The sequence below is a fragment of the Bradysia coprophila genome (assembly GCF_014529535.1).
Source record: "Bradysia coprophila strain Holo2 chromosome IV unlocalized genomic scaffold, BU_Bcop_v1 contig_106, whole genome shotgun sequence".
Classification (NCBI taxonomy): domain Eukaryota; kingdom Metazoa; phylum Arthropoda; class Insecta; order Diptera; family Sciaridae; genus Bradysia; species Bradysia coprophila.
In genome coordinates, this window is record NW_023503372.1 from 3845158 (window position 1) to 3859028 (window position 13871).

The 13871-nt window shown below is 36.1% G+C and overlaps 3 protein-coding genes across 3 annotated transcripts; 1 reads left to right on the forward strand and 2 right to left on the reverse strand.

Moving 5' to 3' along the window:
- Window positions 1-2619: 2619 nt before the first annotated feature.
- Window positions 2620-3737, reverse strand: LOC119071015. Its single transcript, XM_037175613.1, has 3 exons — window positions 3689-3737; window positions 3021-3271; window positions 2620-2964 (listed from the first exon to the last, which is right to left on the reverse strand). Exons 2-3 carry the CDS (start codon window positions 3246-3248, stop codon window positions 2716-2718), a joined length of 477 nt encoding a protein of 158 aa, XP_037031508.1. The 5' UTR covers window positions 3249-3271; window positions 3689-3737; the 3' UTR covers window positions 2620-2715.
- Window positions 3738-10517: 6780 nt separating this feature from the next.
- Window positions 10518-11676, reverse strand: LOC119071017. The gene is made up of 2 exons (XM_037175616.1): window positions 11440-11676; window positions 10518-10792 (listed from the first exon to the last, which is right to left on the reverse strand). Exons 1-2 carry the CDS (start codon window positions 11665-11667, stop codon window positions 10574-10576), a joined length of 447 nt encoding a protein of 148 aa, XP_037031511.1. The 5' UTR covers window positions 11668-11676; the 3' UTR covers window positions 10518-10573.
- Window positions 11677-12383: 707 nt separating this feature from the next.
- LOC119071002 (ficolin-2-like) lies at window positions 12384-13667 on the forward strand. Its single transcript, XM_037175600.1, has 3 exons — window positions 12384-12645; window positions 12698-13360; window positions 13431-13667. The coding sequence occupies exons 2-3, from the start codon at window positions 12705-12707 to the stop codon at window positions 13612-13614; spliced, it is 840 nt and encodes a 279-aa protein (XP_037031495.1). The 5' UTR covers window positions 12384-12645; window positions 12698-12704; the 3' UTR covers window positions 13615-13667.
- The last annotated feature ends 204 nt before the right edge of the window (window positions 13668-13871 follow it).

Consider the following 13871-nt stretch of genomic DNA (forward strand, 5'->3'; position numbering starts at 1 on the left):
AAAAAGGAAAAATAAGGAAATAAGGAGGTGTGAGAGGCCTGGATGAGATTGACTCTTGAGAATTAAAGTTCCGAATAGTAAGCCCTGCGATCTTAACTAAGGTAACGAAGCAAAGGAATTTGGATCTCGATTTTCCCCGTGGTCTTTAAAACAAGTAGGCAATATGCTTAATCAGCGTCTGGGTGGCAAACATAGGAACAAACATCCTGACCTCTCTCCGTCAAATAAAAAGAAAACTGAAATTGTTCCCTTGACTGAAAGTCAGGGTCTTATGAAAGAAAATACCCTTAAATGTCCGTAACGCTAAGTTCACTTTGATATTTTGAAAATGTTCTACATTGGCAAAAAAACGTTAAATACAGAAAACGTCCGTACACTTGTGGACTCGATAACTCGAGTAATTCTTTACCGATTTTCAAAATTTTGGTTCTAATCGACGGAGAATGAAAATCATGAGGTTAAGTTCGTAGATGGGCAATATTGGGATAATGAGATGGGAGTAATTCTCAAGAGAATTTTATTCCTTGTTACCGCGATAACTTCCCTAATTCTTATCAGATTTTAAAATTTTTTTGTGTTATTCGACGAAGATTGAAATTCTTGAGGTTGAGTTTGCAGATGGATAATGTTAGAACAACAAGATGGGAGAAATTCTACACAGACGCTTTTCCTTGTGGACTCGATAGCTCGAGTAATTCTTTACCGATTTTCAAAATTTTGGTTTTAATCGACAGAGAATGAAAATCATGAGGTTAAGTTCGTAGATGGGCAATATTGGAGTAAAGAGATGGGAGTAATTCTCAAGAGATTTTTTTACTTGTTACCGCGATAGCTTCCATAATTCTTATCCGATTTTCAAAGATTTTGTCTTAATCGACGAAGATTGAAACTCTTGAGGCTGAGTTTGCAGATGGATAATGTTCGAACAACGAGATGGGAGAAATTCTACACAGACGCTTTCTCTTGTTACCGCGCGATAACTTGAGTAATTTTTACCAGATTTTCAAATTTTTTGTTTTAATTGACAGAGAATGATATTGGAGTAGTGAGTTTGGAGTAATTGTAAACATAACTTGTTATACAACAACATTTTTGCAACGGATTTCCAGAAAAATTTCTTATTTGACGAGTTGTGAAATTCTGGATTTCTGGTCTAACAATTATGAAGTACTTCCCAAAAGAGTTTTTGCTTGCTTGCTTGAGAAACCGATAGCTCGAGTAATTCAAGAGGTATCAAAAATCAATTTCGACCAGTAGCGTAATTCATGTGGTTAAACTCGAACATTGGAATTTAATTGGACTAGTAATCTAGGACATACGACAATTTTTACGTGAAATCTGTATTCTTAAAAGAATTTTTTTCGTTCGTAAAATGTTTGAACGAGTGTGAACTTTGCGGCCAGAGCGAAGCGAGGGCCGTAATTCACACGAGTTATATTTTTTCAAGAGGTAGGCAGGAAATACGCCACCTTTTCAGCGCTTTTAGTAGACTATATAGGAGACTCATATTAGGTGTTAAACGTACCTCGCTGGATCTTCCACTCAGAGCGTATGTTTTGTATGTTTTCTGATATTTGACACTCATAGCGCTTTTTAGGAGACAATAAAAAAGACTCGTAATAGAGCAAAATAGCAAAACATCGCTCGCTGGGCCAGCAACTCATAGCTCTTTTTGTTTCTGCAGAAAATTATATTAAATTTGAGTAAAATGAAGGATGTGATGGCTGCTTGTTTTCTAAATAAATGAGACATTGATCTTTCATGTAAATATAATTTTGTGATCGTTGTTACAAGATATGGGAGAAATTATACTCAGACGCTTTTCCTTGTTATCGTGATAACTTAAGTAATTTTTACCCGATTTTAAGTTCGAAAAAGAGTAATATTGGAGTAGTGAGGTTGGAGTATAATTGTAAACACAACTTGTTACCACGACATTTTTGCAACGGATTTCCAGAAAAAAAATTTATTCTACGAGTAAGTGAATCTGGATTTCTGGTCGAACAATCTAGAAGTCTAGAACAATCTTGCTTGCTTGATAACTCGGTAACTTGAGTAATTCTCGGAGGCTTCAAAAATCGCAGATTTGAAAATATTAAGTGTTTTCGACCAGTATCGTAATTCGTGTGGTTAAATTCGAACCTTTGACTTTATTGGACTGGTAATCGATATACGACAATTTTTGCGTGAAATCGTGTTCTTAAAAGAAATTTTTTCGTTCCTAAAGTGTTTGCACGAGTGTGAATTTTGCCAGAGTGAAGCGAGGGCCGTAATTCACATGAGTTTTTTTTTAAGAGGTAGGCAAGAAATGCGCCACCTGTTCAGCGCTTTTAGTAGACTATATAGGAGACTCTCATATTAGGAGTAAGACATCGCTCGCTGGACCTTCAACTCATAGCTCGTTTTGTTTCTTCAGGAAATTAAATAAATATGAGTAAAATGAAGCATGTGATGACTGCTGTTTTCTGAATAAAAGAGACATCACCTTTTCATGTGACTTTAATTTTGTGATCTCATTTAAAAATGGTTAGAAAACTAAGACTGGAATTATAGAAAAAAGCCAGTCAAGGGACCTGACCCACCCAAGAGGTGGGGCCTAGTAATGAAAACAGCAAACTATGTGAGACTTCGGATGCACATGTATATTAATCGAATGAAACATATCTCATTCACATTTGAAATTTGAAGTCAAGCGACTGACCCTCGGTGAAGATATTACGACGCTGGACAATCGGACGGATTAACCTTTGATGCAGCTCGCGCAAGTTCGATAGCTTCGGCACGGCTAGGTCGGTTTACACCATCCACAAATGTTATTATTGGTTTTCCAGGTCGACCAAGTATCGTACCTAGAATTTCACAGGTCGAATTGTCGGAAGCGTTGGCGAACCACACGTGCGTAATTCGGTCTACTTCATAGAACGATTCTCCAGCTGGTATTATGCGAGGTGACTCATCTCCAACCTATTGTACGATTTGATAAAACAAACAATGGTCAGAAATAGACCAAAAACACAAACCTGGAATAAAAATGAACCCTTCAACACATGTCCCACTACTGGGCCTGAGTGATAATGGGGCGCTGATCCTTCATCTCCTGGTGGAAACGTTATAACCATTGAAGTTACAACAACATTAGGAGCAGGTATTACCAAAGGCTGTTCCAAAACTTTTTTAATGTCCTCACCGTAAACAGATGATGCGACTGCCAACGCGATCAATCCTAGTAAAACATTTTTTTGTGGCATTTTGTTGTCGTGTAGTCGATCCTCACCTCACAGCTGAATACAATTTGTATTAAAATTTTGAAATTTACATGCTAGGGGAACGTTAAAGCGCAATTTCAATGCTACAAGCGGACTTTAGAGTTGGGGAATTGTATAAGTAGAAATCTCAATTTGAAAATCTTATATGTCTTTTTCGAGTTTCTTCCACCGTTTCTTGAACTCACTTTTTGAGTGAAATGAAACAAAACAATTCACTAAAAAATTTTCTGTATATATATTTCGATTGCATAATCATTACAATCATCCTCAGCAGAAAGATTCCTGAGACTAAATCAAAATCTTAGTCGAACGGATAGTCACACAGAGAGTTGCTAATATGTTGTATTAGCATCACTCTGTAGTCACACCATCAACGATTTGTTGTTGTGCAGTTGAGCGCCTTAAAATTCTACTCTACTTACTTGAAATTCTACTCTGAATAGACTTATGTTCCTTCACTAAAGTTAAGATTGAGACTGGTCATTTATAGTTTTTATTGAAATATCGTCGGTTCGTCTTTCTCGGTAAACAAAATAGTAACCGTTTAGGATTGCCAGATCAACATGTCCAAAAAAGTGCGAGGTCAGTCCAGTAAAATGTAAAGGTTTCGTAATTTTGAAAACTTTCGTTGGAAGAAGAAGTTCTCTCCCCAAAGTTATGTGTACCGTACGAGTGTATGATTACCTCCTCTGTATGCATATTATACACTCGTTATTTCCTTCATTTCGAAACCCTAATGTCGCCGAAAAATGTAATTCAAACGTTTCGTTTTCTTGTGCTATCTTCTTGTTCTACAAAACAAGTCATAATTGGCCTTCAACCTTTAATCCACTTCACTTGAATGTTTATATTGACAGAATTACATTGGGATACCAATGTACGGAGATTTTTTTTTTTATTATTGGCACGCTCGGTATTGCAGTTTTTGTATGAACCGTAATAGTATGTTACATATTTGGTCAAGGAAGTGAGTCATTATTGCACGAATTTGGATATGTGAATGAGTGTGAATGTTTGTAAAACGAGGTGATGTGCAGCGGGAACGATTTGAATAACTTTCAAACGAGAATATATACGTACGTTGACTTTACCATCACAGTTAGTAATGAGATTGGTATAATTATTACGTATCTGCGAAAAAATTGGTTTATCTTAGAGGATGAAGGTTGTATCCCGCGCCAAAGGCAAAAATTTAACAAAACAAAATTTGGCACAACACCATAATGTATTGAATATTTTCCAAGACGCACACTGAGGTGTATAATAGGGTGTGTCGATTTCAATTATTTTTTTTAGTCATTCCGGGTTCCGCCCTACCGCGATTCACCCTCGCACTAGCAATAATAATCAGCAAAATTTTTTTTTTCCTAAGTCAATATAAGCTTGCACCGTCACTTTTTCAAAAATTTTCGAGCTACACGAGATAGCTGGATTATGGGTCCGAACCAAAAAAAATCTACAGATGCTTTTGCAAAGTTTTCACTCTGTACGGCATCTAGAGGGTCTACTAGAACATACAAAAATTAAAAAAAGTTAAAAAAATGTTTTACCGTCATTTTGGTATAGCATCAAGTTTCACCGAGGTGGAATTTTCAAGAATTTTGTAAGTGGAAAAGTCATCTCTTCTGGGTGAATTTTTTTCAAGCTATTGTTGTGATAGCTCATTTTGTAGGTATTTCAATAGCGCATCCAGCAAACATACAGTTTAGATAGATAAATTTAAATATTTTTTGGTTTCACTGTTGGAAGGCCCAAAAATGGGGCATTTCTTTGGGTATTTTCGAAAACATAACAAATTGGCTTCTCTTAAAAAACGAAATCTTACTATTTTCAGCTTTTAAATGTGTTATTCATGAATAATATTTGAATTTCTGTCAAAATTTTTCATTTACTTGCTGTATTTAAAATGTTAATTGTCTCCATACTCGAAGAAATGCCCAATTTTTGGGCCTTCCAACAGCGAAACCAAAAAATATTTAAATTTATCTATCTAAACTGTATGTTTGCTGGATGCGCTATTGAAATACCTACAAAATGAGCTATCACAACAATAGCTTGAAAAAAATTCACCCAGAAGAGATGACTTTTCCACTTACAAAATTCTTGAAAATTCCACCTCGGTGAAACTTGATGCTATACCAAAATGACGGCAAAACATTTTTTTAACTTTTTTTAATTTTTGTATTTTCTAGTAGACCCTCTAGATGCCGTACAGAGTGAAAACTTTGCAAAAGCATCTGTAGATTTTTTTGGTTCGGACCCATAATCCAGCTATCTCGTGTAGCTCGAAAATTTTTGAAAAAGTGACGGTGCAAGCTTATATTGACTTAGGAAAAAAAAATTTTTGCTGATTATTATTGCTAGTGCGAGGGTGAATCGCGGTAGGGCGGAACCCGGAATGACTAAAAAAAATAATTGAAATCGACACACCCTAGTGTATAAAGCAATTTTCCTAATTAGGGTTAAAATATCGCGACTTCGTCGCTTATTTCCCACATTATTTAGGAAAAACGTTGTTCCTTATTTATGCTAAAAGGCTAAAAGGAAAACAACTATTATCATCACAGTTACTGTGATCACATTCAGAACGGTGGTGTAAAGTGTCTTCTACCAAAGTAAGTATCACGTGCAACAAACACAACTTACCCTGCGCTAATAGATGTATTGAGTGAAAAGAAAGTGATTCTTACACGTAAGCTTGCAATGTTGAAATTAATGAAAAAATTCAAATTGACACAAACCAAACAAGTCGTTATCGAAAGGCTAGTACCGATACCAACTGCAAAACTAACTCTATTATTAAAGTTTAATCATTATTTATTGTTACACCTAATTTATATGCATTAACAGTCTTGACTAATTACATGCAAATTTACCAATGGTAAATTACCATATTCTATTGTCAATTATTTTATTGGTACAATTTAAAAGAAAAATAAGCGTGTTTTTTAATCGACTCATCCAGGCCCGGACTGGCTCAAAAAAGCCCTTAGGGGAAAAAGTCAAAAGCCCCTTCCGTTCGGGCGATTTTTTCCAATTAGGCCCTCGATTCGTATGACAATTGGGATATTTGCCTATGGAGCAGAGATTTGGTAAAAGAAAAAAAAAAGATTGGGGAAATAGCTCAGGGGAAAATTTTCGAGAGGAATATAAAAATGTACAACTAACGAAAAATTTATTTACAAAATTTCGCTCACTTCGCTCGCTAGTGAAAGTATATAAATTTTGATTAGGACAGGGCTTTCCGTTAATTTTTTTTTTCGATTTCTAATCGAAATATTCCTACTGAAACCTTTCTCTCAATTTTTTTCGATTTCCAATCGAAATGTTTCCACTGAGGCCTTTCTGTTAACTTTTTTCGATTTCCAATCGAAATGTTTCCACTGAGACCTTTCTGTTAATTTTTTTCGATTTCCAATCGAAATTGAGGCCTTTCTCTTAATTTTTTTCGATTTCAAATCGAAGTTTTCCTACTGACACCTTTTTCTTGATTTTTTTCGATTTCAAATCGAAATGTTTCCACTGAGACCTTTTTTTTATTCCATTTATTTCAAGAAAAAAATAGAGGTTACAGTTTCCTACTTCTAATTACATAAAGCACGATAAAAAAAATTAACTCACTTATATGGGATGTAACAATACGTGATACTTTGGCTCCTTCATACATCGGTGAATCCTCTAAGAAAGCAGGGTCTATTGCAGATAAAGCGGGGAGATTTAAGCATAATCATTATATGCGTCTTAAAGAAAACTATTTACTGACCCCCTTGCCTTTGAATCATTAGGTTGCATGGGACCAGAAACAAAGAAATTTATTGACAAGTTGGGATCATTAATGAAGAGAGCATCAGGGGAGCCACGTTCCAAAGATTATCTGTTGCAGAAAATTTCTATTGCTATACAAAGAGGCAATGCGGAATGTATTCTTGGAACTTTAGGAAGTAATATAGCAGATGATTTTTATTTATTGTACTAAAAAATATTATACAGAAAAGGAAAAGTTAGTCTGCGTAGCTTCAATACGCAATTTTAACGATTCAAAGAACCTTTCTGTTAACTTTTTTCGATTTCCAATCGAAATTTTCCTACTGAGGCCTTCACCTTAATTTTCATAACAACTTCAAAAATAAACGACAAGCTCTTTCTAGTGCGGCCCTAAACCCAAAAACATGTCCAAAGAAATGAATTAAAAGATTTGAAATTAATTGGTCGAAAATAATTAGATCAGATGAATTAATAGATTCGATAGTAGAACTGCTATTTAATCCCTATAGGAATTATTGACGATATCCAATCAAATCGGGACGATACGGCTCGGTTTTGTCATTTATGAGGAATTATTATTAGATTTTTCGCAGTTTTTGCTTGGTGTGAAGTACTGAAGTACGTTAGGAAGACATCGACTATAGTATAATTGGTCTGTAGTGTTGTAGTATAAAAAGTGTTGAAATGGAATTGGTTTTTTTCAACCAGTTTAACCAACACCTGCCCGTCATTAAAACTCAACAAAGAATGAAGCGACTTCACGTTTTTCCCATCCGTTTTTCAATTATCTTATATTGACAGATAGAGAGAAAACAGGAAGTTTCCCTATTTTTCCAAATGTTACGTTGCGCAGATAGCTACCAGCTCCCAGCAACATCATGTCACCAAACATCAGAAAGATGACACAAATATCTACTGACATCACAAAATCTCTACCATACCATACATATCCATACAAAATCCGAAATACATGAAAGGGCAATCACATTTCAGCCGAGATTTACTACATCCGATTTACATCTGATCACATCCGAACAAAACTGGCTGTCCCTACTGACTGTCCTATCTTCAAATACCGTGGCGCTATGACTGACTTTTAAGAACTCAGTGAACATGTTGTGACTTGGCTAGATGGCCTCAACCTTGTGATAATTGTTTTAACTTTTGGAATTTTCTGTTTCATGTTCCACGTGCAACCTTTGATTTAATAAAAATTATGCCCAAATGTTTATTTTGACGAGTTGGTAATTGTGATCAGCCGAAGCAGGCATGAGCGCCGCCGAAAATAAGCCGCCGATTAAGCCGCCGCCGGCCATTTTTGAGCAAGCCGCGCCGCAGCCGAGCCGGTGCCAAAAACACGGCTCAAGCCGGCTTGAAACGGCTGGAAAATGAAATAAAGATTTCGAAAGGTGAATGGGTGAAATAATTTTGAAAACCGAGATTCCTGTTGCTCCTAAGCAGCTCAAGTACATTTTGAATTTTTAGACCCGTACGAAGTACTGGGGTCTTATAGGTTTACGCATACGTTTGTAACACGTCGAATTGGACTCCCTGAGTAAGGGGAAACCTATTGTGGTTGTCTAGAGATGCCAAATCCGCGAAAAAAAAAATGTCCGTCTGTCCGTCTGTCTGTCTGCACGATAACTTGAGTAAAACGCATCCGATTTTGAAAATTCTTTTTTTTCCCGTTTGGTAATGTCAAAAGACAGTTCGAAGATGAGTGATTTTGGATCGACCCCTCCCGAGCTGTGGCCCAATAAGTGCTTTACGGTTTTTCGAAGATATCTCCGGACATTTAAACGTTAAACTTGTAAGTAATACGTCAAATAAAAGGTATTTACAATACCGATCGACAAAAAAAAAGTTTATGGAAATCAAATGACCGACTCGTGAGTTAGACCCCTTGGTGTGGAACAGGCACAGGGCGGCAAGCAGTTTTTGCTTGTAGGTCGGCCACATTTGAACATATTTCGTCTGTTTTAGCTTTATTAGATAGGTATTGACCGTACCAATCAGGGAAAAAAAATTTATGAAATTATGTTCTCCGGAGCGTGAGCTAGGTCTCTTAGAGTGAGCTCTTATCTGGCTACTCGGAAGTACAGTGAACGTGGGTATTTTGACAATATCTCGAGTAAATTTTGACCGAATTTCATGAATTTTTTTTTGTTTGAAAGGTATTAACGAATGTAAAGCGTCGGTACTATTTCCGGTCTCCTAACAAAATGGCTGCCGGCGGCCATATTGGATTTTAGTAAAATAGAAATATCTTGGGAAAAATGATACTTAGAGAGTTTCTGTTAACATGGAAATAATTTGTTATGTGTGTGGGGTTTCAGGGATTCCATATACGGACATCTATATATACCTATATAAAGCTATATTGGGCTATATACAGGCATATAGAGCTATATAATAGCATATATTTATCTGTGAAATGTTTATTTACAGTGAAATATAGGTAAATATAGCGGTATATAGCTGTTTAAATAGGAATTTATGAAATTTGTCTTCGTACGGGGCTGTCTATATTGCCTCCGGCAATTTAGTTGTATATGATAACAAGGCAAAGAGTGGATAATGTAAGTGATTTTAAAGGGAGAATAGTTTTTCAGCAGAGAAGAAAATGAAGTAAGAGAAATGAAGAGTTTCACATTAAAGGCTTTTGATACGAATAGGTGTTTCGTACGGGTCGGCGTTAGCTATGTTTTTTTTTTCAAAATTAAGAAAATTTTGAAAATTTTCTTGAATTTTCCAGAATGGTATATTACGTCCTCGCTTCTAAGTTTGTTGTTTTGGCAAGTATGACCTTTGCGGAACGAGCCGAAGGCGCACAATCAGTTAATTCACAAATTTGAGAAAACTTTATCGATCCTTGCGAATTTTCTCGATTTTTTTTCTTTTCAATTTTTACTTGATTTTCGTGAGCTTTCGATTTCTTCTCGAAAACCATTTTCTTAATGAGTTAAATGAGTGTACCGGAGCATGATTTTCCATTTAGTTCAAGTTTTGAGGCAATAAAACTTGACGTGTTAGTGAACCTTAGACTTAGAGACTTGCTTGTAACAAGACCAGTTACACTTGCACTTTGAACAACCTAATCTACCTACATTTTCGCTTTCCGTACAATTTCATTTTCATGCTTACTAGTTCATTTTCCATGAATTTATCTAAACGTTTTTATTTTGAAAAAAAGTTAAAAGGAACCTCCGGCCGAGCCGTTTTAAGCCGGCTCAAGCCGATTTTTTCGCCGCCGCCGAGAATTTTTTTTCGGCTAGCCGCCGCCGAGGTTTCTCCGTCGGCGCTCATGCCTGAGCCGAAGGCTAGGATCATAATCCAACTCGTGAAAATAAACATTTGGACACAGGTCCATATAATTTTTTATGTGTCGAAGCAAAGATAAACCCAAACTCCCTCTCCGAGCTGATGCATAATGTTAGTCTTAACACACAGAGACATATAAATGTAATTTTCAAACTCAGCCACATTTTGATATTCATTTTAATTCATTATTACTAAGAAAAAGTCAACAATTGGACGAATTTTTAAACTTTTGGTGCCGCTAAAGCTAGAGCCTCTGCACGGCTAGCACGTTCTACACCATCCACCAGTGTTAATATTGGCTCTCCAGGTCGACCATATAAAGTGACTACAACTTCACAAGGTGTATCATCGGAAGCGTTAGCACCCCATACATGAGTAATACCATCTGTTTCATAGAACGCTTCTCCAGCTTTTATTATGCGAGGTGACTCAGTACCGACCTATTAAAAGTTATGACAAATTGATGTGGTAATAATAACGAAAGATTGAACCTTTTTGAAAACGGAAAGAGTGTAGTGATATCAACAGTAAATTTGGGTCTTGTTTTGTCACATAGTGATACAAAATCTCTCACTGCCCCCGGAAAATGAGTAATTACTTCATTGACATAAGCATTAATGGTACACTACTGGAAAATTTTTTGAGGCGTGTGGGAAATTTGTATTTGGAATCGAAGGCGAGGGGTATATCACATACGTTGAAAAAAAAAATCACAGCAGATATCAAGATAGATTTTGTTGACGGCCAGAAAACGCAAAAAACAGGTTTTGAGCGAGACTGCAATGAGTCGTTTTCTGGCCGCAAGCAAGCAAGATCATTTCCCGGCGGCTCAGTGTGTAGAACCACATAAATATAGTTATAAATTCAACTTTAGCAAAATAAAAAGTTGCAAACAAGGACGTAATCTACTATTACTCTCAGGGCTTTTTGCTCACTCGTCAGAATGCTTCAAATACATAAACTACTTAATTTGCTTGAACTCTTTGTCTATATAAGTCACGACAGACTTTCGCCCATTTTACTGTTGATAACAGAGGACTAGCCGTTTCTGAAAGGTCAATGAAAACACCACTAGTTAGTTGCAAACCTGGAATAAAAATGAACCCTTAATCACATATCCGACGACTGGACCTGGATGGAAATGTGGCGGTGTTCCTTCATCACCCGGTGGGAACGTTAGTACCAATGAAGTGGCCACAACCTTAGGAGTGGGTACCAGCAACGGTTGTTCCAAAACTGTTTTAATGTCCAGACTGTAAGTTGATGCAACGACTGTTAGCGTTATCAATCCAAGTAAAATATTTCTTTGGAACATTTTCTTCGTCTAGTTGACCCGAGAATTAAGAAAATTTTTATTTGTTAAGCTTAGTCAGCTTCACTAACTAAAGAGTTTTACTCAGCTTACTTTTGCAATTCTAAACTGAACTAGATTAATGTTTCTGTACCGAGGTTAAGATTAGGACTGGTCATTTATAGTCAAAATTTATTATTATTGAAATATTTCGGTTTGTCTTTCTCGGTTAGCAAAATTGTAATCACTTAGGAATGCCAGATTATTTATTTTAAAAAAATGTGGGGACGGTAAGATAATGGTTTCGCAATCGTTTTACCACAATCCCTAGATTGGAAGTCATCACACCAATAACAAAACTAGATTATTGATCCATAACTGGAAATATTTCCACTAATGAAGAGCAGTTGTGAATTTCCTTGCCACTGTCGCCATGGCCTGATGACGAGATGTGATATTTTTGAACATTAATCATTATTAAATGCAAGTCAAGAAGTCATTATATCATCTCAAAGTTCGAAACTGTAGCAGACACCATTTTCGTTTGGTATTCTTGTAAATAAATATGTCTGTCTCCAAGTTCTAAGTAACTCATCATTTCCTTCATATGGAAACCCTAACATTACTTAAATATTTAATTTGACGATGACTTTTCGTTTTCTTAATATTATCTTGTCCAGCAAAAAAATTGTCGCATTGACCTTCAACGTTTAATCCACTTCATGTTGACAGTACACATACAACTCGGATACAACACTTTATTTTGCGAGCTTAGTGAGACTAATGTACGCAAAGTTTGTGTATTTTATTGGTGCGGTCGGTATTTTAAAAATAAACATTACGAAATCTGTATCAACTGTAAATAATAAAAATGATTGAGCAACACTGATGCCTGTTTGTTTTGCAGCGAAGTTTCTTATTCTTGTACTTACTGGTACACTGATAGAACTCATAGATTGTTTTGTGTAATTTTATTAACCCTTCACAGACATCATGTCACAGATGATGAATTAGGCAAAAGCACTATCAGGAGTTTACTTGAACTTTTTAACGTTCTCAAAATGAATAGAAAGTTAATTGTTGTGCTACTTATCGTTGGCTTAGTTGTCGGTCAATCTACTAAGGAATTTTCTTGTCAGTTTAAAAGTGATGGCTTGTTTGAAGATAATGTGCAACAAAGTCTATTACGACTAACTGAGCGCCCTTTCATCCATTTTAATGATTGTGAAGATGCACTGACAAAAGGATATAAACTGAGTGGCGTTTACCGTATCAAACCGAAATCGTCATTTAGACCGTTTCAAGTGTGGTGCGACATGGAAACGGACGGCGGTGGATGGACTCTCATTCAAGTCAGATTTGATGGATTGATGGACTTTTTTAGAAACTGGGTGGAATATCGAAATGGATTCGGCAGCGTTAGTAGTGAGCATTGGCTGGGAAATAATTTCATTCACCAATTGACTGAAAATAACGATTATCAGTTGAAAATTGAAGTGAATGGCTTTGAAGAGAACGAGTTTGGTTTTGCTAAATATTCTCCGTTCCGCATTGGTTCGGAGGACGAAAACTACAAACTCGAAATTGGAAATTTCACTAGTGACGGACAAATTAGTGATTCTCTTACGTATCACAATGGAGCTATGTTCACAACAAAAGACAAACAGAACGATGGCCACACATCTAATTGTGCCATTGTATGTAAGGGTGCTTGGTGGTAAGTTAACACTAAAAGAAGAGAAAGTTGTGCCCTTATATTAAAAAGGTATGAAATTTTCAAACCCTAGGTACCGTCAATGTTATCATTCTAACCTTAATGGAATTTGGATGAGTAAACTCCGGGCGGTTTCAACCAAAGGATCGTCATCGAATGATAATATATTTGGAGTACATTTTCGACATACTTTCGAAGTAGATTTTTACAGTTTGAAAAGCGTTGAAATGAAAGTGCGAAGGATGAGACGTACATGATTTAATGAAAGTTTAAGTATAACAATGATGAACGTTTATCGATCAATGGTAAAAATACAAAAAAAAAATCTAATTTTGTTTGTTTAAAAACTCATTGCGGCACAAAAAGTAAAATCAGGATAATTTTCGAGGCTACGAGCTAAAGGGAAATCCTCATAAATGTAATAAAAGTATGGGTTGTCTTTTGTTGCGGATTCACTTGGGTTGACAAAGGCTGCTAAGTAAGTAAGTAGGTTGTCTTTTGTAAATGACGCCGT

Coding starts and splice junctions, on each gene's coding strand:
- LOC119071015 (XM_037175613.1), bottom strand. CDS start 3,248: ATGCCACAAAAAAATGTTTTACTAGGATTGATCGCGTTGGCAGTCGCA. Junction 2,965..3,020: donor AGGGTTCATTTTTATTCCAG/GTTTGTGTTTTT, acceptor ATCGTACAATAG/GTTGGAGATGAGTCACCTCG.
- LOC119071017 (XM_037175616.1), bottom strand. CDS start 11,667: ATGTTCCAAAGAAATATTTTACTTGGATTGATAACGCTAACAGTCGTT. Junction 10,793..11,439: donor AGGGTTCATTTTTATTCCAG/GTTTGCAACTAA, acceptor AACTTTTAATAG/GTCGGTACTGAGTCACCTCG.
- LOC119071002 (XM_037175600.1), top strand. CDS start 12,705: ATGAATAGAAAGTTAATTGTTGTGCTACTTATCGTTGGCTTAGTTGTC. Junction 13,361..13,430: donor GTATGTAAGGGTGCTTGGTG/GTAAGTTAACAC, acceptor TTCAAACCCTAG/GTACCGTCAATGTTATCATT.